At 40.9% G+C, this 27,145-nt stretch overlaps 1 protein-coding gene across 1 annotated transcript in view; it reads left to right on the forward strand.

Annotated features, from left to right (window-relative positions):
- Positions 1 to 9,322: 9,322 nt before the first annotated feature.
- Positions 9,323 to 27,145, forward strand: part of thsd7aa (thrombospondin, type I, domain containing 7Aa) — a 165,526-nt gene continuing 147,703 nt past the window's right edge. The window contains exon 1 of the mRNA XM_034545361.1: positions 9,323 to 9,476. Within this exon, the coding sequence (XP_034401252.1) occupies positions 9,323 to 9,476 (154 nt within the window). The remainder of the gene's footprint in view (positions 9,477 to 27,145) is intronic.

Below are 27,145 nucleotides of genomic sequence, written 5' to 3' on the forward strand. Positions count from 1 at the left end.
GGAGTCAGTGTTCCCTTTTTCTATCATTCGAAATGCGATAATTGATTTCTCAATCAAGCAAGCCAACAACAATAAACATTTAATTACATTATGACCTGTTTTGTTCTCCCTCATTGACACCTTGTTCCTCCATCCTGCTCAATGCAATAACATTTGCATATCTAAATTGGATGTGCTTGGTTGGGCCTGTAAAGCTTGATTGATCAGGTCTTCTCCTTGGTCAGGTTGGGAATAATATTATCCATATATACTGTATGTACATATACAATGATGACGTTCATCTTCTCACTACCACCTCATAAGGGGTCCTTTCAGTACCAATGGCCAACAGCTTGTGGCGTGTTCAAGCACTACAAGAAACTTCAGATTTTATTTGTGTGTCTTCTAATCTGAGCTGCCTTGCTAAAGTGAAACAACTAAGATGGTAAAGTAGAACAACCTCTCCTTGACATCTGTAGCCTCATGTTATGGCAGCAGCTCTGAGTTGTGATGATGCTCTACTAATGGAGACAGTAATAACTCTTTTATGTGCCTCTGTCAGCTCTTGAGTGCTTGCTGTGACATGTTCAGTCTCTAGCATAATGCACAGAAGTGGTACACTGCGTATTTGGAACAACGGAATTAATGTGTTGTGCTGGATTTGCATTTGTGTGCCTGTTGATCAGAAGCCTTCAGAGAGAAGACACACACACACACACACACACACACACACACACACACACACACACACACACACACACTGCCCAGGATGACCTCCGTATCGCTCTCTCCCTCATTATCTCACCTGATATGTCTTTATGGAGACCTGTGATATCTCTGACACTCATCCATATTATTCCCTTTCATGCCAATGAAACTCAATCTGATGACGTACTCATGACAAAACCCAGTGTGCACTTTCACTGTCCATGGTAGAAACTCTTGGCTCAAACAGAGAGAAATGTCAACATAGAACAGAGCATTATATCACATGTTCTGTACATTTCACATGTGTGTCTTGGGAACTATAACATTAATTGTGGAGCTCACCCTTAATGAGCGATGCACTGCATTATCTCATTTAAAGCAGGGGTCAGCAACCTTTTTGATATGAGCGCCATTTTTCAATCTTCTTGTTAATTAGTGTTAATCAACATTAAGGTTAACTATATACAATAACTATGACAGCTCAACAAATGTTAGATCTCCAACAGATATGTAGTTTTATTCCTTTCATATAGGCAGAGTACATTTAAAAGAACACATTTCTCTCATAATCAGGACAATGTAATTCTATATGAAAGCTCAACATCTGACTTGAATCATTAACCTAACCCTCAACCAATATTTTTCATTAGCAACACATATTAGCCAATCAGAGGCAGAGTACAGCTGCCTTCAAAGCATGTGGGTGAGAAAAAGATGTAAACAGTACCGTTAAAAGGAAAACACATGTCTAAGGCTGTGAAAGAGATTCCGTAAACCAATTTGTTATTATTATTGTTCAATAATTAAGGGGAGGTGCATCCCTGTCGTTCAGTGACCACTTTCCTCTGTTGGTAGTCTGGACTTCTTGTGTGGCCCTTTCTCTACACTAGACTGGGGTCACTGAGTCTGTCTCTGTATCTCTGAAAGGAAAGAGAAACTCTACCAATGTATATTAATGCTTCAGGGCCAGATAACAATTAAGTTTATTTTTTTGGGTTTTATCCACCCATTGTTCCAGATAGGCATATTTTAATCATTTTGTTTATACTCTGAATAAAGTTTGGAAAGCAGTGATTTTTCTGAGATTATTTGATCAGTAAGTATCTGGACCAGCTGTCAAACACGTGTCATTTTCCACTTGTTACATGCATACATACAATCTTTTCAAAATAAACCATCTTCTCGGTTAGTTTAAAAAAAAAAAAAACACTTAGTTGATTGTAAGAATATACAAGGAAGTTTTGTTACTGAACAACAACGTTGACTTGTCGTTTCACACGGGGAACAAACTGACGTTTCATGGCTGAAGGAATGTTTGTTCCCACTTTTCATGTTATGGAAGCAAAATAGCACACAATGCCAAAATTGACATTGAGGTGAGGTGAAAAAACTCTCTTTAATAACAAAAAAATCGGACGAGGACGAGGCAGTCAGGCCGGAAGGCGAGGCACCGCACGGGAGGTACAAAAACAATGTGGCACAGAACCAGGAGACAGAGACTAAATACACAGGGAACGAGTCACAGGTGTGGGCATGAACAATCAGACATATGTGATAATACTAATGTACTAATGTAATGTAATGTAAATGTCTTTAATATATTGTACTAGGAAGTACGGCGAATATAAATATAGTATTCTGATATTTTTTTAAAAACGTATTTACATTTTTTGCAGTAAAATTCATCAGGGCATCGTGACATTACTGGTTTAAAGAAAACTAATGTAATATGTCCAAATGCAATTCTGACTTTCAATACTGTTCTCCTATTTATTTCCAACAGTTACACAGCCTACTTTATTCTCTTTTGTCACAGATGTTGTTCAAATTCAAAATGTATAAAGCCCAGCCACTTCTAGTATGAATCGTAGTACAGAGTATCTAACACTCCTAAATATATTAAACGTTGTTTTATTTGACTAAACTACAGTATGCTGTCCTAAACTATACATTCCACATGCCAAACTCTGCATCCCCATGGCTAATTGAAGTCTTAGTTGTAATACAATATAATCTAACATTATAATCTGTTTAACCCATTAAGCAGAACTGTCCTTGACTTACTGTGCAGTACTCCTGCTCGTTAATATTATCTGTTTGTCATCTTAAATGCACAGAGACTGTAATCCCAAGCAGCAGATTCACACTAATCAGGGTCAGATTCAAACCCTTAGAGCACTGATAAGCCCTCCTTTAGCCTAGCTATCACTCTGGCTTTCTCCCTGCGCCGTCTTCTTCCTTCTTGAGATGCCCTCGTGACCCAGTGTGACCTCTTGTCCGCGCTGTGCAGACTGTTCTACCAAATGGGCACCAGGCAGTGGGCAATGTGGGAAGGGTCACACAGTCATGCAGGAGCACCTCTGATGAGCATTCCAGTCTGGTTGTCTCATTATTGGACATTATCACAGAATTAATACTGTTCAATGTCATGATGGTCCTCATCAAATAGGCGATTCATTACACATTTTTAAATTAGAACTAAATTAATTTTTCAAATGCAGTCTTCTGTTATGTAGTAATGATATATTGTGATTTTAGAACATGCATGTTATGGCCATTCACAGTTTGTGTGTTTATGATTATGGCTGGCATGGGTGTCTTAACAATACGCCAGCTGGGTAGTTTGAAAAGAGGGGGCCCAGCACGGGCGGTTCTGGGCTAATTTGTTGTGGGGTCCACATTGTATCAGCGGGTGAAATGTTCCTTTATTAAGCTAATAGCTGTGAAATGACTGGAGGGGCCTCGGGGGATTAGGTAGGCTGTGCAGAGACCAGAGAAGGTCTGGGGTGTTGTGGAGGTCAGGGCTGGCAGAAGGAGTGTACACATACTGTGGCCCAATGCCAGTGGAAGATGAGAAGCTGTTAACAGTTAATAACTGGTTACATACATTATTGGAATTAAAGATACTGTATGTTCAAATGAATATAGGTTTGTATTGTATAGATGCTGCAAACAGATCAGGTCCGGTCTACATCCAGGACATGGTCTAACCTTACACCCAGGACATGGTCTAACCTCACATCCAGGACATGGTCTAACCTCACATCCAGGACATGGTCTAACCTTACACCCAGGACATGGTCTAACCTCACATCCAGGACATGGTCTAACCTCACATCCAGGACATGGTCTAACCTCACATCCAGGACATGGTCTAACCTTACACCCAGGACATGGTCTAACCTCACATCCAGGACATGGTCTAACCTCACATCCAGGACATGGTCTAACCTCACATCCAGGACATGGTCTAACCTCACACCCCAGCCCGTTCACTTCGCTCGGCTTCTGCCAATCGACTTGTAGCTCCTTCACTTCGAGCTAAACACTCAACAAAATCACGACTGTTTGCTGTCCTGGCTCCTCATTGGTGGAACGAGCTCCCCATTGACATAAGGACAGCAGGAAGTCTCTACATCTTCCGTGGCACTAAAAAAAAAAAAAACACATCTTTTTTGACTATACCTTGAATAGGGAAGATAGAGCCGTAGTAGCCCTCTAGTAGCACTTAAATGTCCCTTACCGATAGCACTTTGTTGTTTAGCACTTTAGTAGCACTTAAATGGCACGTACGGATAGTATTCTGTAGTTTAACGTTTTTGAAGAAATTGTACTTGCTTGATTCTTGTTGTTCTGAGTTTGGACTCATGGTTTAATGCACTTATTGTAAGTCGCTTTGGATAAAAGCGTCAGCTAAAAAAAAAAAAAAAATGTTTGATACTCTTTTTGTGATAATGCAGTAGTGATTTAATCTATATACGGTTTATTCAGTTTTCACTTTGGGAAGACAATCCTTCAATTATGTCCTATTAAAATTCAGTTTTCATATTAATATTACAAATTGTTTTTATGTTATTTAATGAATGATGTTGAATAATTGGTCGCGTGGTCACAATATGACTTTTATTTAGCATTGAGTCCACATGGTTCTCACGTAGCAAATGTGAGCGTTAGTGAGAATTGATGTCCACATTCAGCAAGTCATATCTACTCGATTGTCCATTGTCAACAGGGTGGGTGTTGGTGTACCTAGACTTGTTCCAGCTCTGTAATAATGTCTTTGCCCTACTGCACTTGAATGCAATTCTCGAGGCAGCTCTAATGATTAGCCCTCAAGTCCCCATTTTGCAACAAAAAAGTGTTATAAGAAACATAATGGTACCTAGATTATATTCATATCAACATAATGGGAAAATGTTTTAAATGAATGCATTCTGTAAATCGTTCTCAGACAAATTCATCTGCTTGAGACAGCTGTTTTTAATGGTTATGTTTGGGCCCTTGGTTGAAGGTTAATAATATCAACACTGACTTGAAGCACCAGGCATGACCTGTTTGCTTTTTCAATATTTAACCATAACCACAATTGTTCCTACTCTTAACCAATGGTTTCGGTAGCCTGAACCAAACACAATATTTTTCCATGGCTGTATGACCCGCCTTAATACAGACATGCATAACGACATACAGAAACAAGAATGTTTGCAAGGAAATAACAGAGAGAACTGGAGACCCGACTGCATTTTGAGATAAGTCTGAGTTTGAGCTGTAACATAAATACATAGCAAAGGCACGCTTCACACACACATGGCCAGTGGGTACATCTAGCAACAGCTAATGATAACTTGGCAGTTCTTTGCAAATCGGCAAAAGTTTGTTCAGTCTAAACATCTTTACTCTGCTATTACATCAGTGAGTGAGGTGATTGAACCTTTTCGAGGACAGTATATCAAAATGTTCTTTCCATTATAGGCCTCAGAATTGCCAGCCTGACTATTTGGCATGCTAATCTTTGCGCCTGCCACCTTCATTGCAAAGATAAGGAAACATGTATGGAACAAATTCAGTTCAACATAAATTATTTTAAAAGGCTGAAAGTCAATCCAGAAATTGGTTTAACATGAGAATGCTTAGTAACCTCTGTCACTTGGCGTTTCTGAAATTACATAAAAAAGAACAGTCAAATAAGTCAATTTTGACTTTTGGTTTTGCACAGGACACGAACAGCGGTCTACCAGCTCCTAAGTTTGTTTGACCCATCCATTTCCCCAACAATTAATGTGTCAATCTTATCATTACATCACCTACATTTATCCTTTGCTCCTGTCATAATTACTACACCCATTAGTGGTCGACGTTATCTTCTTGTTTCTTATCAATGACCATCAATGCAAATAGATAATAACGGCCTTCTGAACCTTCCGGTAGGTGTGGCAGGCCCCTGCTAACCAATATCTGTGAGGCTGATAACCTCTGATGACAACCCTTCAATCGATTAAAAACACAACAAGCTGTCTGTTTTGTCTACATTTCCTAAATCTCTGCATTGGAGGTGGGGAGTGCAACCAAGAGAACATGTTGAGAGAAACAACCAGGGTAGTTAGCATGTGTACTAATAATAATGCCCATGGTTGCAAAAGCAGAATGGAAATGCAATAAAAAAGTATTAAAGAAAATGGTCAAGTGAGAGAACAGTGATGACCTAGTCGTGCCAAAGGTGTATAGATACTGTAAAGTAAATCTAATAAAGACTTATACCATTCCCACGACTGGTTCGTGGGAGTGTGATGTCTGACATTGTCCATTTGATTTACTGACCCACCTGCTGCTGATCAAATTTATTATCTGCTTTCATTAAGTGCAGTGGTCGCCTCTCATGAATAATAAGTACCCTTTTAACCGGCCTTGAATATCATACAAGGTCAAACTGAGCCATATAAATAATTTATCCTTTATTCACACTATGTTTTTGATATGTTTCAATGGTTATTTATCCCTAGAAGAAGCAAATATACACACAAGATTAATATTACATTTTTAGGTTCATTAATCACATTTTATTTCTTTATCTACACAAACAAGTACACAATCAGGGATACAAACACTGGCCACAGAGGATGTCACAGAACCTCGTCCCCTGATCTCCACCTCAAAATCCCTTCACTCACATCTCCTTAAACCTCCTGTGTACTCTGAGCAGCTGTGGATCAATACAATGTAAGCAAAACAAAAAAACAACAAAACAGTATAACTGGAACTACATTCAGTTATCAACCTCCTCTTTTTATGGAACCAGCTGATAGTGCTTATAGTTAGGGCTGAATCAGGTTTGCCCTGGTCCAGCCCCTTGATATGCTGCTATAGGCTTATAGGCTGCTGGGGTATGTTTTAGGATACACTGAGCACCTATCTCCTCTTCTCTCTCTCCTTTACATCTCTCCATTGCACATTACTAACTCTACTTCTTCCCCGGAGTCTTTGTCCCTTCTCGCTTCATAGGGTCCATTGGACCTGGCTCCTTCCTAGCTTTTGAAAAGCACACATTGGAACAATCATATAAAATACATGCACAGTCAAATCTGGTCTGTACTTCATATTATAGAACATGAGGATGATTGACTCATTTGATTGAGGCGTCCGCAAGGGCGGTGTCATAGTAGCTTACTTTATGACTGGAACATTAAGCGGCAAAAAAACAGTAAAACAACATAAACATGGAAAAGGTTATAGAATCCAAGATTAACGTTTAGTCACGAACCCTTGCAATCGATCAAACCTGAGCTTCAGTTTTAAAGTGAATTTTTATGTGTACTGACCCTCGTTCAGACTAACTATAAACCTGAGCCAGCCCTAATTATAAACCTGAGCCAGCCCTAACTATAAACCAGAACCAGTCCTAACTATAAACCTGAACCAGCCCTAACTATAAACCTGAGCCAGCCCTAACTATAAACCAGAACCAGTCCTAACTATAAACCTGAACCAGCCCTAACTATAAACCTGAGCCAGCCCTAACTATAAACCAGAACCAGTCCTAACTATAAACCTGAACCAGCCCTATCAATAAACCTGAACCAGCCCTAACTATAAACCTGAGCCAGCCCTAACTATGAACCTGAACCAGTCCTAACTATGAACCTGAACCAGTTCTAACTATGAACCTGAACTAGCCCTAACTATGAACCTGAACCAGTCCTAACTATAAACCGAACCAGTTCTAACTATGAACCTGAACCAGCCCTAACTATAAACCTGAACCAGTTCTAACTATAAACCTGAACCAGCCCTAACTATAAACCTGAACCAGACCTAACTATAAACCTGAACCAGTCCTAACTATAAACCTGAACCAGTTCTAACTATAAACCTGAACCAGTTCTAACTATGAACCTGAACCAGCCCTAACTATGAACCTGAACCAGTTCTAACTATGAACCTGAACCAGTTCTAACTATAAACCTGAACCAGTTCTAACTATAAACCTGAACCAGTTCTAACTATGAACCTGAACCAGCCCTAACTATAAACCTGAACCAGTTCTAACTATAAACCTGAACCAGTTCTAACTATGAACCTGAACCAGCCCTAACTATGAACCTGAACCAGCCCTAACTATGAACCTGAACCAGTTCTAACTATAAACCTGAACCAGCCCTAACTTTCAACCTGAGCCAACCATAACTATAAGATAAGATGATCCTTTATTAATCCTGCAGTGGGGGCATTTACAGGATTTCAGCAGCAAAGTGGTAAGCAAAGGCACAATAAATAGTAAAAAAAAAAAAAGTACAAAATTAAAAAACAATTAATATAAATAAAACAGTAAAACGGTAATTAAAAAAACTGTAAAGAATCTACAGTAACTGAATATTATATGTAGACACACAGGCAGACTACATATAGCTATTTTTCACAGTGTATTAATATTGCTCAGGTTGGAGTGATTAAAGTGTTTTTTAAAGTGTTTTTGTGGTCTACTGGGAGCTCAGCTGGTTGTGCAGCCTGACAGCAGCAGGAAGGAAGGACTTGGACGTCTCCTTCACACACCGGGGATGAATCAGCCGGTGTCTGAAATATAAACCATCAATTGCACTATGTCAGGCTGAAACTATAAACCTCAGCCAGCTGTAGGTGATTCTATGACACACAAGCCCAGGATATCATATCCAATTTACTTTTGATCCGTTTTGTTGATAATATTCCTGGCATACTAGTACCTGCAGTGGAGTATGTTCACAGTATTAGTACATTTAACTTCAGTAAAGCATCTGAATGCTTTTTCACAACAGACCTTGTCTCCCTATTTCACTTCTGCCACTATGTTATGATAAGTAAACCTTTTAAGTCTATTTGAAGCCATTTGTGTTGTCCATTTTACCAACAAACACACCTTCACCTGCTAGATCCAGTTGCCTACTTCGATTGGAGTGCAGAACAGCTTCACTGAGCCCTTTGAAAAAGGGATGAGAGACGATTGAGAGGGAGGGAGGGAGGTAGATAGGGTATAGAGGGCGGGCGCGTGTGCATGTGTCTGTGTGTGAGAGAGGGTGGCGCTGCATCAACCCGGCATACAGCAGCAGCAGGCTGGGCTTAGGGATCTATTGTTCCCTGTTTTGTTACTGCCAGATCCTGTTCTCGCTCATTAAGGATCCAAGAGAGAAAGAGAGAGAACGGACGGGGGAAACGAGCGCAGACCTCAGCTCCGTTTGCCTGGGATTACTTCTTCTTGGACGCACTGGTGTGGACAAAGCAGGAGCAGAAAATACACACTCTTCAGTCTAGCTCCCTACCTTCGGCCAGGCTTTTTACTCCCCTAGACTGCATTGGGAGCTACAGTACTTGCCGTGCGGTGGCCATGGGGCTGGCCAGCAGAGCTGTGGGGATGCTGGGGGTCTCGAGAGAGGCACAGCTCCCCTCTCTCTGGAGGATAGCGCTGCTCTTCCTCTCCATCTGGGAGATGGATGCACAAATCGCAGTGGAAACTAAACCCATGTACATCTGGCAAACAGGTACAGTCCACCTTCTTTACTATTTCACCACCTGGGGTGCGGAAGGGGGGTCCTGGAGAAGCTGAGTTGCTGTATGGATGTCCCATCCACTACTACTCTAGCAATACATGCTTGTGTGGCGTATAGCAGGGTGCAGGAAAGCCAGTGAACTTGCTCAAAGTGTTCTTCTTTACGGTTTTGGTATCTTTATTTGCATTGGATTGTAGTCTTTACTTTTTAAGATGTCATCAAACCTTCCTGCAAATGAACGGAGCCTTGATTTAAAGCAAAAGTTTATTCTTCTTTTGCAGACATACATGTGGCTGAGGTAGATGCATTGGAGCCATCTTGCTACTGTATAGTGTGGTAACATATTTACTGCAGTCCCTGAGGTGAATGTCTCTTTGCCCCCAGACTGCGGGGTTAGAGGAGCGGGCATGTGCTGGCTGTCTTTTGGCTACACTTCCCCCGTTCTGGACTGAGGCAGCTGGGTCTCTGCGCTGCTATTGACTGTTTTATCACAGCTTGACATATAGTGCAATTGATGAGAACTGGTGTGTGCACTGCAGCTGCATGTGGCTCTGTCCTGAGAGGCTCACTGTACACTCCGTTGGACACGCAGCAGTATTTTAGCGCAGATGTTTGATTTGTACAAAAGTAACCCAGAAGTGGATGTTGACGAGTTCAACCAGCTGCTTGTGAATACAGTAGCTTTACAGTGCAGTTCAATACTGCTGCTGTTTTGGGTGGTGCCTCATTCAGTGCGAGAGAGCAGCAACAATGTTGATGCATAGCCCAGCGAGCAGAGTGAAGCAGTGGGAGGAATGATGGGAGCCCCCCACACCCATTGGTGTGGGATGCCCTTTGGATGCAGCTAGAGATCAATGTTTCCTTTCACTTCTGTCTAATCTCTCTCTGTTTTGCCCGATCAATGTACTGGTTTTACTAGGATTCTGCAAGTCCCCCACCAGTGGGAGCTGATCAATGGATATAGTCCTGACAATGCAGCTCAGCCCGGGATGCGATCAATAGTGACTTTGGGTGGAGTCAAAAATGTAATCTACACTGGTTAATACTCTGTGTTTGTAATATCCAGAATATGCATGACTTAATTACCTTTCTTTTATAGTCCATCAAGAGATATCGTTGTTTGTTTTCAATTTGGTACCTATTTGGGCCAAGTTGCAACAAGAAATAAGTCATTTAAATGTTTAATAATGTTTGTGTTGTAATTTGACAGGATACATACCTGTGTGTGTGTGTGTGTGTGTGTGTGTGTGTGTGTGTGTGCGTGTGTCTAGACACTAAGAATAGTCTTGCTATCTGTATTTTCTGACAACAATTGATGCTCCTGTCTAATTGTCCAGCATTAGTTGAGTAAACAGACAAGCTTGTTAGCTTTAGAAAGTATTTAGTGTAAAATCCTACATTCATAATCAATTTGGCTCAGGCACCTGAATCAAAATATCTTAAGACAATTAAAATAGGTCAAACTCTCTGTTCTTGCACTTTAAATGAAGAATCGCTGTTCTCTTATTGTTGTTTACCAGCTTCATTGCTCATACTCTGTAAAGGAATGGAAATCCTCTGGTATTATGTGCTGTACCTCCCACCGTGTTAAGGCAAGGGAGGAGATTATGGGGAGAGAAACCAGAGCAGATTGGCCAGACAAAGTTAACCTACATACGCTATAAATGGGTCTATGTGTCTCCTCTTGGCTTATGTGCATCGGCACTTGGTTCCCTGATGCTAGTTTGGCTAGCTGACCGATGCTGAGATGAACCATGTTTGAACGTTTGTGTGTTCTTCGATGTGATATTCCTGGAGCCCCAATCCTTCCCCACATGCTCAACACAACGCACAAGGCTTTTTACTCCACCTCAGCACCTCCTGCCTGGGAGTGAGGAGCAGCAGCAACAAGGATGTCTGTTGACTCTAGAAAAGGAGCTGTTTAGGAGAGTGTGCTATATATAGATAGATAGAAGAATTGGCTTAACCCCTGGTACAGATGGGTGCCTGGAATTAACCCAGTGGCTTCAAATAGGTTACTCTAGTGAGTAAAGTGGGGGTTGGGTTCTTCAGAGACTGCTGTTCCCAGCAATATGTGCGCAAGTGCAAAGGGAAAGGGTGGTTTCACTAAATGCTTTGAGGAAATATTAGTATTTAATCCATTCAATCCTCCCCTGTGGACTACTAACCAGGACATACATGTTAAATGAGACAAACAATAAGTCATGTGTGTCACATTAATCCTCTACACTACCTACATGTATGGGATTTTGTAGCGATGTGTAATCTGGCACTGTGTGTAATGTCTTTTGGCAGCGGACCTGCTGGTATTGTCTCTGTGTTTGGAGCACAGAAGGTTGGGGGATTAGATTCATGGTCCTCTCTCAGAGGACATGGGTTGATCTCTTGGGTTTTGTCTCACTGCCAGTTAGACTGGAGAATATAGCATCTTTGTTTGTTGAATTTTTCATTTAATGGATAAATACAGTTTATTACAACTTCAGTCTGAGTATGTTTCAGTGGGCAACTGAAAGCTTCATCTTTCTACATCACACAGATTTAAGAAGAGCACAGAGCAAGTAATTGGCCTGCTGACATAGTCACGGTGGAATTAGTCCATTCATTTTTTATATTTCACAGCACAAGACATGTTTTTCAGTTTGGTAGTCTATTGTGACCTGTAGAGTGTTTGAAATGTCCCTAATGTTTATACTTTACCAAAGTGGACTGTTTATCTGTGTTCTGACCACTGAAAGCTCTTTAACACCTTTTTTTCTGATCCGATGTGAGGTCCTGGGACAGGGATGTTGTATGTGTACAGATTGTAAAGCCCTCTGAGGATAATTTGTGATATATCAAATAAACTGAACACTATTTTTCATAATTCACCCATTCATACACTGATGGGAGGGGCTACCATGCATCAGGACTAACTAACAATCACATACTGGAGGGACAGCCTACAGGGACAGCCTACAGGGACAGCCTACAGGGGAAATCCAGGGTTAAGTGTCTTGCACAAGGACACACCGAGATGGGCTGGCGGAGCAGGGGATCGAACCTCCGATCCTCTGATTGAAGGACGACCCTGCTCACCACTGAGCCACAGTCTCTTAATGCTACCTCAGTTCCTAGCAGGAAGATAGTGTATCTTTTTGACACTTGCACAACTAGTGTAATAGTAAAGCTTGTGGTTGCAGTTGAAATAAAAGTCAGTGTGCAATCACTTATTTTAATATGAACGTGATAATAATTTTGACATTTTTGTTTTTAGATAATGTGGATTCTGGTTTCCTTTCAATTCAATTCAGTTTATTTTATATAGCCCAAAATCACAAAGGACAAATTTGCCTCAGAGGGCTTTACAATCTGTACACATACGACATCCCTGACCTTTGACCTCACATCGGAGTTGATGAAGCAACTTTGTCACCTTTTCCACCAGTGATGAGTTTGAATTCTTGGTAAAGAATTCAAACTCATCACTCAAATGAAGGCATATTCACAGCTAATTTTTATAGCATTATTGATGCATATCAACAACAAGAAGAGGGTTTGTTCAATCTATTTTTTGGGGAGGGCTGACACAGTAGCACAATACTGGGAAGTACATGCTGGAGAATGCTGATAGACGGTGGATACTCACGTTTAATCCTCAGCAACAATGATGAGTGGATGTTGAACTGAATGTGCATTTCCCCTCATGTCTCAGGAGGGCAGCAGGTGGATGGGGGGGGTCGTCTGCTCCTGGTCACATCATATCTTTGCAACCCAGACGCCGACACGTGGTGGCCGGTGGTTGAGTGTAACTGGTGCAGAGACCAGCTCCGACGTTGGTAACACATTTAAAAGTGTAAAATAAAGATCACATGTGAAACTGGAATATTGATAAGTATGAATTGCCTGCTAATTATATTTAGCCAGAACATCACAGAGCTACGCTATGAAGAAACACACCTCACTAATACATGGACATGGGGACGTTGAATCTAGAGTTTACAACTTCATGCCTCAACTTTAATCTACTGTACTTACTGTTATTGTATTGCAAAGACATTTCTTTCAAATCCGCTCTAAACAGCACAGGGAATTAATTTCCGAAGGCAGCGTCACATCTTTTGTGTGCAGATGAAACAACGTTACATATCCACCCTAACTGATGTGCCTGAGTTTGTCATTGCTATGAAATAATGACAACGTTTGCATTTAGGTTGGTTTCCCCAGCCTCGCTTGCACTATTTAACTATTTAACACCTATTTATCACCTCCCAAATTGTCAACGATTTAATTGCATGAATGCAATCAATTCCATTACAGATGAATTTTTCTTCAGAACTTTCCTTTTTTGACAAGACAATTCAAGACATTCAAAGCCAATTTGAATCTCAACTTTAAAGTTCTCAGAGTCTTGTCCTTCATGTTGATGTTATGTAAAAAGAAAAAGGTAAACGTCATATTAGTGGCTCACTGTGGACCACATTATTTTTAGATGAATGGCATTCGAAGGCTAAGAAATCACAGTGATGTCTCTGAACACCTTCAGGGTGCTTTTATTGATCTTTTCACTGCATCCTGGACCCATCACCAGCACCACCAGCGAACACCACAAGGCTTGACACTTCTTGGTACAGTGCAGGACAACAAAAGTATTCGCAGAGCCCAACCAGCTGGACTGATGGAAATTAGTGGGGCAGTTCCCCTGTTAAGACCCAATGAATGGAGGCTATTTAGGCCTGTTTAAACCTCACACTCACACAAAGAACAACACAGTGTCTCTGCATTGTCCTCGTGCAGCGTGCGGGCTCTGTTCAGGCCTTCTGCCGCAGACGCTCATGTGGTGGACAAAAGAAAAAAGAGGCTTCACCTCAAGTCACATGACCCACTCTTTGTTCTTCCTCCGATGTCCCCATAGCATCCCTCCCCTGCCCCAACACACCGTCACCACCCTCTCCCTTTCTCAAAGCGACCTTTAACCTCAGGGCTGAGAGGGGTCTCGAGAGGGTATCAACAGAGAAAAGGAGGCGGGTGTGGAGGGTGAAATACGGCAGCTTCTGCAGATCAAGTGTCAAGTGCTTAATTCAGCCATTTACAGCAGTAAATATAATAAGCTCCTGGTGAAGTGGAGGTCGACTGACTTAGGTTTTTAAAGGTGGCAGTGATATCCATACTCAAGGTGCTCAATGTGTATATTTAAAGCTGAACTGATTCATATTTTTTAGGGCTGTAACAAATTGTCATCTTTTTAAATTCTATTTTTTCACCCGCCCGTCCTAACCTGTGACATTTTTTAGTTAGTTTACCCAAGCCCCGCCCACTGGTTTTTGGTCTACATCACTATTACAGTAATAATATTAGCGTAACAGTGCTATGTGCCGCACTAACAAACCTAAAGAGAATTAAAACGGACTCTGCAGGCTTTAATAAATATATTATAGCTTATTCCTTTGGTTTTTTAGACCACATTTTTACGGTTTGTTCATTCTCACTAATACATTTCTCAGTACTTATATGACCTTTATTTAACTAGGTAAAATCAATTGAGAACCAAACTTACATTTTCTTGAGGTGTGTTTCAGTACGATCTCGAGGAGCGGACCTTCCTTGTTTAGTTTTTGGGAGGCTTTCTAGTTCTCCTCCATTACATTATAAAATAAGTTATTTGACTTTTTACCCTAAGGGAGAACCAGCACAAAAGTAAAGTGGGACCAAAGTACCGCAGTGAATTCCTCCAAGTCCAACAATCATGAGATACGTCACACTGTCGGAAAGCTGCTTTACATCACAGAAAGAAACTCATTTTTCAGAATGTCTGAATGATAAGTTGTGTTTATTGTATCATGTGTCTTTGTCTTGATCATTTTCATTCCCTGTCATCGTTGAACACTTCCTGAAGTTCGCCATGTCAGAGTGCATCAGTATAGAACAAAAGTCAGGAGTCATTGTCGGGACTAAGACCTTTACATGAACAACATCATGTCAGTATTAAAACAAAATTAAATGTGTGAATCTTACATTTTCCAAAAAAGTTGTATTGTTCATAATGTTGTTTGACATTTTCTGATTCATTGAAAATGAAATTTCATTTTTTTAAACAAGATAAAGGACATAATTTGTTTACAATTAGATATTAACAGGGATCATTGTCAGACATGTTTAATACAAATAAGAATAACGTACACAAATTAGGTGTATACCGTCGTATTACTTTGGATTCGCCCATGTTTTACTTCGGTGAAGACTGGTCAACATCCGTTCACAATGAAATTATAAGTCACAATAACACCAGGTATTGATAAAACATGCATGTTGGTGATCACTAGAACATTTGTTTTGTCTGTAAACATTACCTAGTTACTGGCTCTATTATATGGAGTCTATCTAGCCACGACATGTACTTTACAATTGTATGTAGCAGGCACTGCTTTCATGTCAAGTATCTCACGTTGTTGTGTGTGTGTGTGTGTGTGTATATAAATATTTCTTTACTCCATTCTGACAGTAAACTGAATGTAGTAGACTAAAAGAGGACGTCATCTTGGGATTCGGGATATGGTGATTTACATTTTCTGACATTTTGTAGACCTAACATTTATTCAACAAAAAAATAGACAAAGAATAATTGTTACTGTACATACAGACACACAGTGACCCCTGTTCACATCCCACGTCCTACCAACAGTACAATAACAACTTCATATATAATACAATAAAGTTGCTTTTATTCCAGTGCAGTATGACTTTCATTTCAACTAAATGTTTGAATACTTCTCCCACCACCGCTATTTTAAATGGTTGATCCTTACCATGAGGTTGTCTGTTCCAAGCATTTTTCTAACTTTCATTAAAACCCCCGAGAATAGCGTGCCACTTCATATATATATATATATATATATATATATATATATATATATATATATATATATCTTGTACAACATCTATCAATCTTCTAATGTTACTGTGGTAGCAAACAACCATGTTTCCTAAAATGTCAGACTAAAAACCTGTTTTCTAGTACTTTGGATGTTGAGAAGCCCTTTCAATGAAAACATATGGATGTTCACAAGTGATTAAAAGGCGTTTGTGTTGAACAGACACTTGAGTGTGAGATTGGCCTGTGCAGATGGAGCTGGAGGAGTGCTATCAAGGCATAATGGAGGCGCGTGGAATTATCTCTGTTTTCCCTGGGATTCATCAAGTGCCAAATTGCAGCCATTATTCTGTGTGGGCTTGAAGAAGCTGCATCCAGCTGTTCGATTCTGCCTGGCAGGCCATCCCAGGTGGAGGGGTGTGTGTGTGTGTGTGTGTGTGTGTATCACACACACCACCACCACTCCACTGAACTCTGTGCTGTCTTTGTCATAATCTCAGCCGTCTGCTGTCTCTAATCATCCCTGTAATTCCCATTAACATTAACGCTCTCGTATTCCTGCTTTTTCTTACTTGACGAGTAAAAAAAGAATTTATAATCAGATAGTTTAGCATCTCAACACCCTCACAATGAGCTGAATTTCGTCCGGTACCCTCCTCCTTTCTACATAATGCTATTTCTTTTATTTCTCACCCACACGAATAGCTACAGCAACCCACACACACGCACGCACGCGCACACACACACACACACACACACACACACACACACACACACACACACACACACACACACACACACACACACACACACACACACACACACACACACACACACACACACACACAGGGATGGGCTTTGCGCTCAGGGTGTGTGTGTGTATGCTGTGTGCCTCATTACTCTTAGTGAGGGGGTTGACAGTGGGGGAGGAGTGCTGCTGTCAGTATCCCACCTGCATACAGTGGACACAGGGAGGCTGAGTAATTACATGGGAGCGGGGTTTGTTCGATCCGGGTGCGATTCCACTGCATGGCTGCCACCTTGTACCTTAACTGACAAGAGGCCAATGCAGACAAAAAACACACTCCGGTTTGACTGATAATTAAATGTCTTGACAATGGCTGGCAGCCCCTAGAGGCCGCAGTGTTCAATACATCCACAATATGAAAGTGTTAGGCAGGACCAGAGTCTATGTTAAAGAATGGCTATAATTAGAAATATAAAATTACAAAAATTGGTCATGAAGATTCAAATAAACTATGGGGAGCATTCATTTTGTTCAGCACATTTAAAAGAAATGGGCTGTTAAGATCTCCTGTATACAAGGGGAATGACTGGCCCTATTGATGGAACTAAATAAACAGTCAGGAAGAAATAAAATAGGAGGCACACACTTGTGGGAGACTGTGAATCAGCGGTGAGCAGGGTCGTCCTTCAATCTGAGGATCGGCGGTTCGATCCCCGACTAAGCTAGCCCATGTCGATGTGTCCTTGGGCAAGACACTTAACCCCAAAATGTCTAACATAGCTGTAATTGCAGTGTATGAATGTTAGTTAGTCCTGATGGGCAGGTGGAACCTTAGCTCCTCCCCTCAGTGTATGAATGGGTGTGAATGGGTGAGGTCCTTTGTTCCGGCAGCAGTTTGATTTTTTAATGAACACCTTTAGGTGTTTTTAGATTTAGCATCCTTCTGATGGTCATGTTTTATGGGGTATCTTCTGGTTTTGTTTGTTTTGTAGTGTGTTACTAGTCTGTTGTGCTCTGTGGACTGTGTATATTGTTGTCCTTATGAATGTTTGGTGACAAATAAGTTTCCCCACTGGGGATTAATAAAGTTTTCTAATCTAGTCTAATCTGAAAACGCACTGGAAAGATAAAGATAGCTATATCCTACAGATCAGTGTAAAAAAAGAACCACCACATCACCTGACAATCGTGACAGAAGACGATAAAATGAAGAACACTGTTCCTGTAAAGCTGGGTAAGTGTTTATTCACTGCTACCATCTTTTAAAAGCAAAAGCAGCATATGTATTCATTCAGTGTTAGTGTAGCTAGTCTATAGAGGTGCTCACACTGGCTAACGATGTGCTGACTTAATCTGCGAATGCTAGCTCCAGGTTTATACATACATCTTTGTTTAACCATGCCTAGCTCCAGATCCACAGAACCATCCTGTAAAGGAAGATTGTATGTGAGTCTATGGTGCAGAGCCACATAGTTGTTGGATCCTGGTCAAAGCCAGCAGATACTACGCTAGGATTAGCCAGTCATTTAAGAGGCAAGATTGAGCAAATAATTAATTTTGGACTAATAGTGGCCTGACAGGAAATTTCAGGTGAATCAAGAACATATTTAGGGATCAGCCTCTTGGCAACATGACTATACACAGCACATTTCATGGTAATATATGGCCAGAGTGAATAATGGTCTGAACTGAATTTCCTACTACAAGTAATTTCATCTATAGGTACAGTTTGGCCATCTATTTCCTTGATATTCAGTCACTATAGTTTCTGCAATCAATTTTTGGGGTTGACGCAATAACCAACATTGTTAGGGGTCATCCTGTACCATGAACATATGCAGCAAATCTCAAAGCTATCTTGGGATTCTTGCTTTGAACCAAAGTGTTGGATGGACAGATGGATCAACTTAACTACTCTTACGCCCTGCTGACACCAAATTTTGGTTGCATGAGGGATCTCTTGATTTTCTTTAATAATGCGATCAAGGACTCAATCACAAACCCCATGGTCTTTTTTGGGGCAACACGAAGAGCAGCTACAGTGGTTTTTTAGAGCTGTATCACTAAAAACAGCTGCCTGGTGAGGCTGAAAAAGACCCCATGAGAGCAGTGAATAGACATCCAGTGGCAAACATGAATACTGTCCCAAATGTTATGGTAATCCATCTAGTTTTTGAGACATTTCAAATAAATGACAATTTGCTGGTGGCGCTAGATGTAGATTCAGGAAAGTCCTTTGGATACTTCCTCTGGAAACCTTGTCATGCACATTTTATGCCAATCCAGCAACCAGATTTTTCGATATTTCATAGGATAACTGAGAACTATGATCTGTTGGATGTTGTAGAATAAAAGTTGTGATCACCACAGTCATTAAGATTAATTCCTTTGATGACCATGAACCAAATTTAGTTACAACCCATCCAAGGACAGCTTTTCCAGACTGGACCAAAGATTGACTAAAAGACCAACATTTCCATACCTTGAGGCACACTGCTAACATGGAACATACAACCATAGGAGAAGAAAAGAGAAAAAAGACATTCAGCTCCTATTATGGCGATTTTTAATTTTATTTAAACAAAATAAAATGTACAAAAAGATGTCCGGAATATGGGACACACTCCCTGATGAGCCACTGCTGCAAGCTTTCTGATATCTACACTGAGTTTTTAAACCTACTATAGCTACGCTGTCACTGCCTGCTCCAGTAAGCAATTATTTTTGGAGGGTGGAAGTCCATTGAGTACAGAACTTAGAGAGTAATTATGTAGGTCCAGTTTGGTGTCCTATTTCAGTCACTATACTCTCTGTGACTAGTCTTCAGAGTCATTAGTCTCCAAACCTTTTATGGATCACCCATCAAAACACAGCCTCATAATGTCTTCACCATAAGATGGCAGACCTAAACATGAAAAGAAAGCGATATGAATGGAGGTATGTGGAGCATGTGCTGGTGGACAAGATGGTTGAATGACAAGCAATTGTTTGTGTATTGGTGCAGCCAATGGTCCAGAACAATAGAAGTCCAACTAACCCCATTACAGTGATTAGCAATGTCTTCCTGCTCTCAGATAAACCCTTGTTTCCCACTGACTTATTCATGCTCCCTTTGTGGCTTGATTTGCCCTGGGAAACATGCCGGGGATTGGCCTAAGCAGCATAATGAGCTTTTCATCAGCTTGCTTCTTCCTTTCCATGCCAGCCTCTATTTAGCGCTTACCTTCACCTAAACCTTACCTCAAGGAGCCAAAGATTCAAGGATCATTTATTGCCAATATACAATATAGGGTTGCACAATGAAATTCAGTTGTGGCTCAGTTGTAACACAATAAACACATTACAAACAGAACAAAAGTTTTTGAATTTGCAACATAAGGAATTGTTACAACCCGGCTCAAAGGCTGCAACATGGATCTGAGAGCAGACGAGTTAAAAGCAATAAATAAACATTTACATCACATGACCTGTTGCCATATCCTGACATGCCATCTAAAAACACTTCACTCAGGGTTTGGTATCTTCAAGTCTCAACTTTAGACGGTAAACACAAACATCTATATAAACAGATACAACTGAGTGCATACAAAATGCATTTGTTATACATTCATATTTAAATGTGCTTTTCTGTGCTTTTTGCTGACCTCCCTTTACATGCATCAGGTCTTAACATAAACCTCATACTATCAGAGTTACCATAAACCTAGCCCTTAAGTTGGGTTTTAGATCAGTAACATCGCTACCGTTAAAGACAATTAGGCTATGTATATTCCAATTTCCCCTGGATATGTTGGGGTTTTACTACACTGCGGGGACTTTTATAGAATTAAAATGTATGTCAACCTGCTACAATTGAAAAACAGCATGTAGAACATCCTGTTTGGAAATAACTATTTAAATCATGTAAAACAAAAGCATAGCACATTTACAATGATTTTATTGGATAATTTAGGTGTTTTCTAGTCTGTTTTTAATGTTATATGGCTATATATATATGGTTATATTCATTCCGACCATGAGCCCATTACCTACCATTGTTTGTTAGTTCCTTAGTTAGTTGTTGTTGCTTAATAGGAAATACGGTCTCAAGGTGTCAACGTTAGACATTTTCTATAAACAGCACCCAAAAGGCCACCTTTCTGTGTTAGACAGTTTGGAATTACATTTGTGAACACTTCTTGTGTGCAGAGAAGTGTCTAACACTATCATCTCATTTGGGTTGATGGGGGAAAGCCACAGCGTCTTATTTCGTGGTAATGGGGCTCAGCCACAGGATGTAATGGCTTTGATGATGGTGTCATGCAGTTGAGGGCCATCAGACTTGGACACATTACTGTTACTCTGAATAGCATCTCTACACCATGAGGCTGTGCTGGCAGAACCTCAGTGACACATCCAGCGAGGTGGTGGATACAAGTACTATTCTAGTTCTGTGGGATGGGTTATAAATAGCCAAAGAGCTGACACAAGTAGAGATGCACCTCTGGCAGTCAAAACTGTGTAGCTAGACAAATAAGATGGAGCACAAACATCCACAGAAAAAAGAGTAAGAGTGAAGTAAGACTGATGATGATGAGTTTGATGCCCAAAGTACATTATAAAATATCCCATTTCCATGGAGAGGAAATATAAAATGTATTTATTTCGTTAAAAAGAAAAATGATTCAGCCAACACATAAAGTGAGAGGAACTATGTAAGCATTTTGTTATTTACTATAATTATATTGTGCCAATAAATGCAGTAGGACTGAAGGGCATCCCTGCCTTACCTTAACGTCCATTAAAAGGCAAAAAACATTTGCAAGAATATCAAATCCTCTTTGGATATTCTCACTTGCCAAAATCTCCCATAGGACACTCAAGACACACGGCCGCCATGTTGTACTGCCATGTTTCTACAGCAGCCCAGAAGGGACAAACCAAACAACACACATGATCAGCCAAAACAAGCTGAAACAGAGGTTATCTGTCTGTATTCTGTAACTGTTGAGCTTAGTTAGTTTGTGTAAACTTCTCTGGGCCAAAGTGGCCCTTCCACTCTCTACCAGCATGACCTGCAGGGAAATAATCAGCGAAGGCAGGAAGACAGAGGACAGAGGACAGGAAGATCCTTAATTCTCCTTATTATCAGGCTGCTCTAATAAGTCTCTTAAATCCCTCCAGTTGATCCAGAATGCTGCAGCTCGTGTACTCACAAAAACTAAGAAAAGAGATCACATTACTTCTGTATTAGCTGCTCTGCACTGGCTCCCTGTAAAATCAAGAATCACATTTAAAATTCTTCTCCTCACCTACAAAGCCTTGATTGGTGATGCACCATCATATCTTAAGTAGCTTGTAGTACCATATTGCCCCACTAGAGAGCTGCACTCACTAAATGCGGGGCTACTTGTGGTTCCTAGAGTCCTAAAAAGTAGGATGGGAGCCAGAACCTTCAGTTATCAAGCTCCTCTTTTATGGAACCAGCTTCCACTTTCAGTCCGGGAGGCAGACACAGTCACCTCATTCAAGAATAAACTTAAGACTTTCCTGTTTGATAGTGCTTATAGTTAGGGCTGAATCAGGTTTGCCCTGGTCGAGCCCCTTGATATGCTGCTATAGGCTTATAGGCTGCTGGGGGATGTTTTAGGATACACTGAGCACCTATCTCCTCTTCTCTCTCTCCTTATGGATGAATTTACATCTCTCCATTGCACCTTATTAACTCTGCTTCCTCCCCGGAGTCGTTGTGACTTCACGTCTCATAGGGTCCATTGGACCTGGAGGTGTCTGATGCCTGGTGAGCCGGCCTCCTGCGTTGGTCCTGCTGATGCGCCCCGCCCCCCCTCCTCTCTACCTCCTTCTGTTTCATGGATTGGAGTTCCATTCATACATTGTCATATTCATGTAATGTGTTCATGTAACTTTGTAACTCTGTTCATTCTGTACACATGACATCTATTCATCTGTCCATCCGGGGAGAGGGATCCTCCTCTGTTGCTCTCCTGAAGGTTTCTTCCCTTTTTTCCCTGTCAAAGGTTATTTTTGGGGAGTTTTTCCTGATTCAATGTGAGGTCAAAGGTCAGGGATGTCGTATGTGTACAGACTGTAAAGCCCTCTGAGGCAAATTTGTAATTTGTGATATTGGGCTATACAAAATAAACTGAATTGAATTGAAAGATAGGAAGACAGAGGACAGACGACAGGAAGACAGAGGACAGAGGACAGGAAGATAGGAAGACAGAGGATAGACGACAGGAAGACAGAGGATAGAGGACAGAGGACAGAAGGCAGAGGACAGAGGAAAGAAGACAGAGGACAGAGGACAGAGGACAGAAGGCAGAGGACAGAGGACAGAGGACAGGAGGACAGAGGACAGAGGACAGAAGACAGAGGACAGAGGACAGAAGGCAGAGGACAGAGGACAGAGGACAGGAGGACAGAGGACAGAGGACAGAGGACAGAGGACAGAGGACAGAGGATAGAGGACAGAGGACAGAGGACAGAGGACAGAGGATAGAGGACAGAGGACAGAAGGCAGAGGATAGAGGACAGAGGACAGAAGGCAGAGGACAGAGGACAGAGGACAGAGGACAAAGGACAGAGGACAGAAGGCAGAGGACAGAGGACAAAGGACAGAGGACAGAGGACAGAGGATAGAGGACAGAGGACAGATGACAGAGGACAGAGGACAGAGGACAGAGGACAGAGGACAGAGGACAGAGGACAGAGGACTGGAGGAATGACTGATTTTGTGTTCTTCATTCTTCAGAAACTTCCCTCAGGAATGTTATTTCATTCATTGACATTTGGTTCCAGTGAGATATTAATGACTTTATATAGACTTTGCAGTTTTAAACATTAATGTTGCTGCTCTAGAAATAATATTTAGTTATATCTAAATAATGAATGCATTCTTATCCTATCCTGAATTTAGTTGTTTTAAAAATGATATGACTGTTCTTAAAAATAGTTATTTATTTAGAACAAGAATCAAGTATCGATAAGAGACTCCCTTAAACACTAAGATAGGAGCAATAGGATGAACCGTTTCTAGCTCGGTCACTTCCTGAATGTCCTCACTCTCCACCATCAGGACAAAGGTCAACTATTTACACAATGACTTCTGACAATATGATATTTGATTTACTGAGCACGTTCATACTCCCAAGGGACCAACTCCTCTGGTTATTTGACCACATGAGCTTTCCTCCAGTGCCACCATCAGTGCACATTCTCCATTAAGAGCAAAACTCTCAGTATTGTATTGTATTGTTTGTACTAGCCAACACTTTAGTATTGTGGTGTGTCATGAATACTGTATTGCATTGTATTGCGGTTCGGTCTTCTAATCTTGTTTAAAATTGGATTCAATTAGTTTAGTTGAGAGTGAGAAACAGAGAGACAGATGGAAATATATATCTCAATTCCAGCAAATACCATTGAAATTCGCAAAAATAGTAGCACTTTAAGCGCAGTCATCATTGTATTATTCATCAGGTCTTGGAGGCAAGCGGCTCCCTGGAAGATGCAAACAGTCATCCTCAGTCTAATGAGGCCCTGAGGAGGCCACTGAAGTCAAAACACAGCCGGAGCCCAGCGAGTGAGCTTTCTCTTTCACGGTCGAAAGAGACACACTAACCCGTTAATAAATGATCCTCCAGTAGTAAAACTAAAAGGAAGAGACACCCTCTCCCTTCTGAATGAGAGGTTAGATTCAGGTCCCAAGTTATATATGATATGGAGTGGCACTGTGTCGCAGCACTGCCACTCCATATCTTTCTGGCTTAGTCTCACCATCCACTGATAGCCCATCAGGTCGGCTCACGGAGAGGAGAGGTTGACGTTTCCTGAAAAATGGAATGGATGAGATTGATAAAAATGGTGGTAGTTTCCATTTATGATCATTATGTTGTTAAAATGAATTACATTTTAAATCTTATCATTGATTGCAACACTTTTCATTTAGACAATTAAAACACATGTTTTATACTTGAAGAGTTTTGAAATGTTAGGACCTCTCTGATGAAGATGGATTGGACAACATCTCTTTGCTTCTGCAAATTCTGGAAAATATATGATTTCTCATTCGTTTGAATGTATTGTATGGTAAATGGCTAATGGACTGTACGTGTATAGCTCTTTTCTAGTCTTCCGACCACTCCAAATTCTTTAACACTACTTATCGTCGTTCACACACTGATTACAGAGGCTACCCTGCCCATCAGGACTAACTCACATTCACACAACAGCTACGGGAGCAATTTTAGGTTAAGTGAATTACCCAAGGACACATTGACATGGGCTAGTAGAGCCGGGATCGAACTGCCGATCCTCTGATTGAACAACGGCCCTGCTTTACCACTGAGCCACAGTCGCCAGCAATATCAACACAGATATACAATTTCCACAGAAAATGCAGCTTTTTCTTGTTTGCTTAGTGTTCTGCTGGGTTCTGTGACGGGGAACATTGGCTGGGAAAGAGCTTCTTTAATAGTTCTCTGTCTGCTACAATATAATCTGACAAGACCCATATGAGTCAGTATATGAGTGTGAGAAGGGCCCCAGGCAGGCTTTTTTTTTTGCTATTTCGTATGACAATCAATGTTGCATTTCAGGTGCATGATCAGTTAAATGTACACACCTATATTTAATAACAGAAGTAATCAGAGTGATCAAGCTTATCGAGTGTTCTTGTATAACTGGGTCAGAGCGATCAGGCAGCTCCAGTGGCTCAGATTTGGCCAACTGTGCCTCTGACTTTCATTCATGTATGGAAGCGTTTCCTGGCCATATGATTACGGAGAGATCAGTCTTGTCATCATCCAGACCAAGCAAGAACTTTGCAAACAAGTTCCGGTCCAATAATATATCCAGAATGCCGAGGTATGTGTGAATGTATGCAGAGTGAGAAAATCACAGCAGATCTCCGACAACTGCATCTATAAAAGAAACATTAACAGAAACAATAGGTGCAAAAAGAAAGAAGGAGCAAAGTGTTCTCTGAGTGGGACCGAAGCTGTGAGGAAAATAATCCTTCCTCTTTATTTTTCAGCCTCATGTTGGAAGTGAGATTAAAGCAACACTCAGGCAACATTTTATCTTCCTCAGGCACATATACTCATTTGCTTTTATCACCTTAACACAACATTCAGTGTATAATTAAGATACAGATGGTGCTCAAATTATAGACAAAAATAGATTCTTCAAGGGATAGTTTGGGTGTTTTGAAGAGGGGTTGTATGAATAGTCGTGTACAGCTTGCAGTAGATGGTGGTTGGAACACCCCCAGTCTGGAGGAACTGACCAGCGTAGTGCAGTGGACAGGGGCAGCAGGAACACACATTTTAAATTCTAAAAGAAAGACACAGATCTGTCCCAGTTACACTGAAGCTGTTATCTATGGTCTCAGCAAAGCCACAGAACAAGGGATCTGCTGGTCTCTGTTTGTTTGTTTCTGTTGTTGTGAGAGTTTGGTTACTTCGAATTCATCCAAGTCACACAATTGTGTGTGTATGTATAACTGTACTGTACTTCTATAGCGCATTTCTAGTCTTCTGACCACTCAAACGACTTGTCATCATTCACTCACTGATGGGAGGAGCTACCATGGAAGGTCCCACCTGCCCATCACCTGACTTATCATCGACATGGACTATATATATATATATATATCTATATATCTATATATATATATACACATATATACACATATATATATATACATACATATATATATGTGTATGCATATATGTATGTATATATATCTATATCTATATATAGATGTATATATACATATATAGATATGTATGTCATGTAGCATAGGTTGAGTGTTGGTGCTCTTTACTTGTCTTTGTACGCTCTTTCTCTGTGATCTGAATTAGTTAGTGACCTAGAAATGTCTGTCTGGGGCCTCCTGAGAACAACACTACATTTCTTTAATAGTGGACGAGTTCTGGCCTATTCCGCTGCTAGAGTTACTCCAGTACTTCTTCTACATCCATTCTTTACTTTTAGTGCCACGACAGTTCACACAACTGCTGTTTCTTCAGAGCACAAGGAAAGAGACGTGAGTGGAAAAAAGAC

Source organism: Cyclopterus lumpus, chromosome 11, assembly GCF_009769545.1.
Source record: "Cyclopterus lumpus isolate fCycLum1 chromosome 11, fCycLum1.pri, whole genome shotgun sequence".
NCBI classification, from domain to species: Eukaryota; Metazoa; Chordata; class Actinopteri; order Perciformes; family Cyclopteridae; genus Cyclopterus; species Cyclopterus lumpus.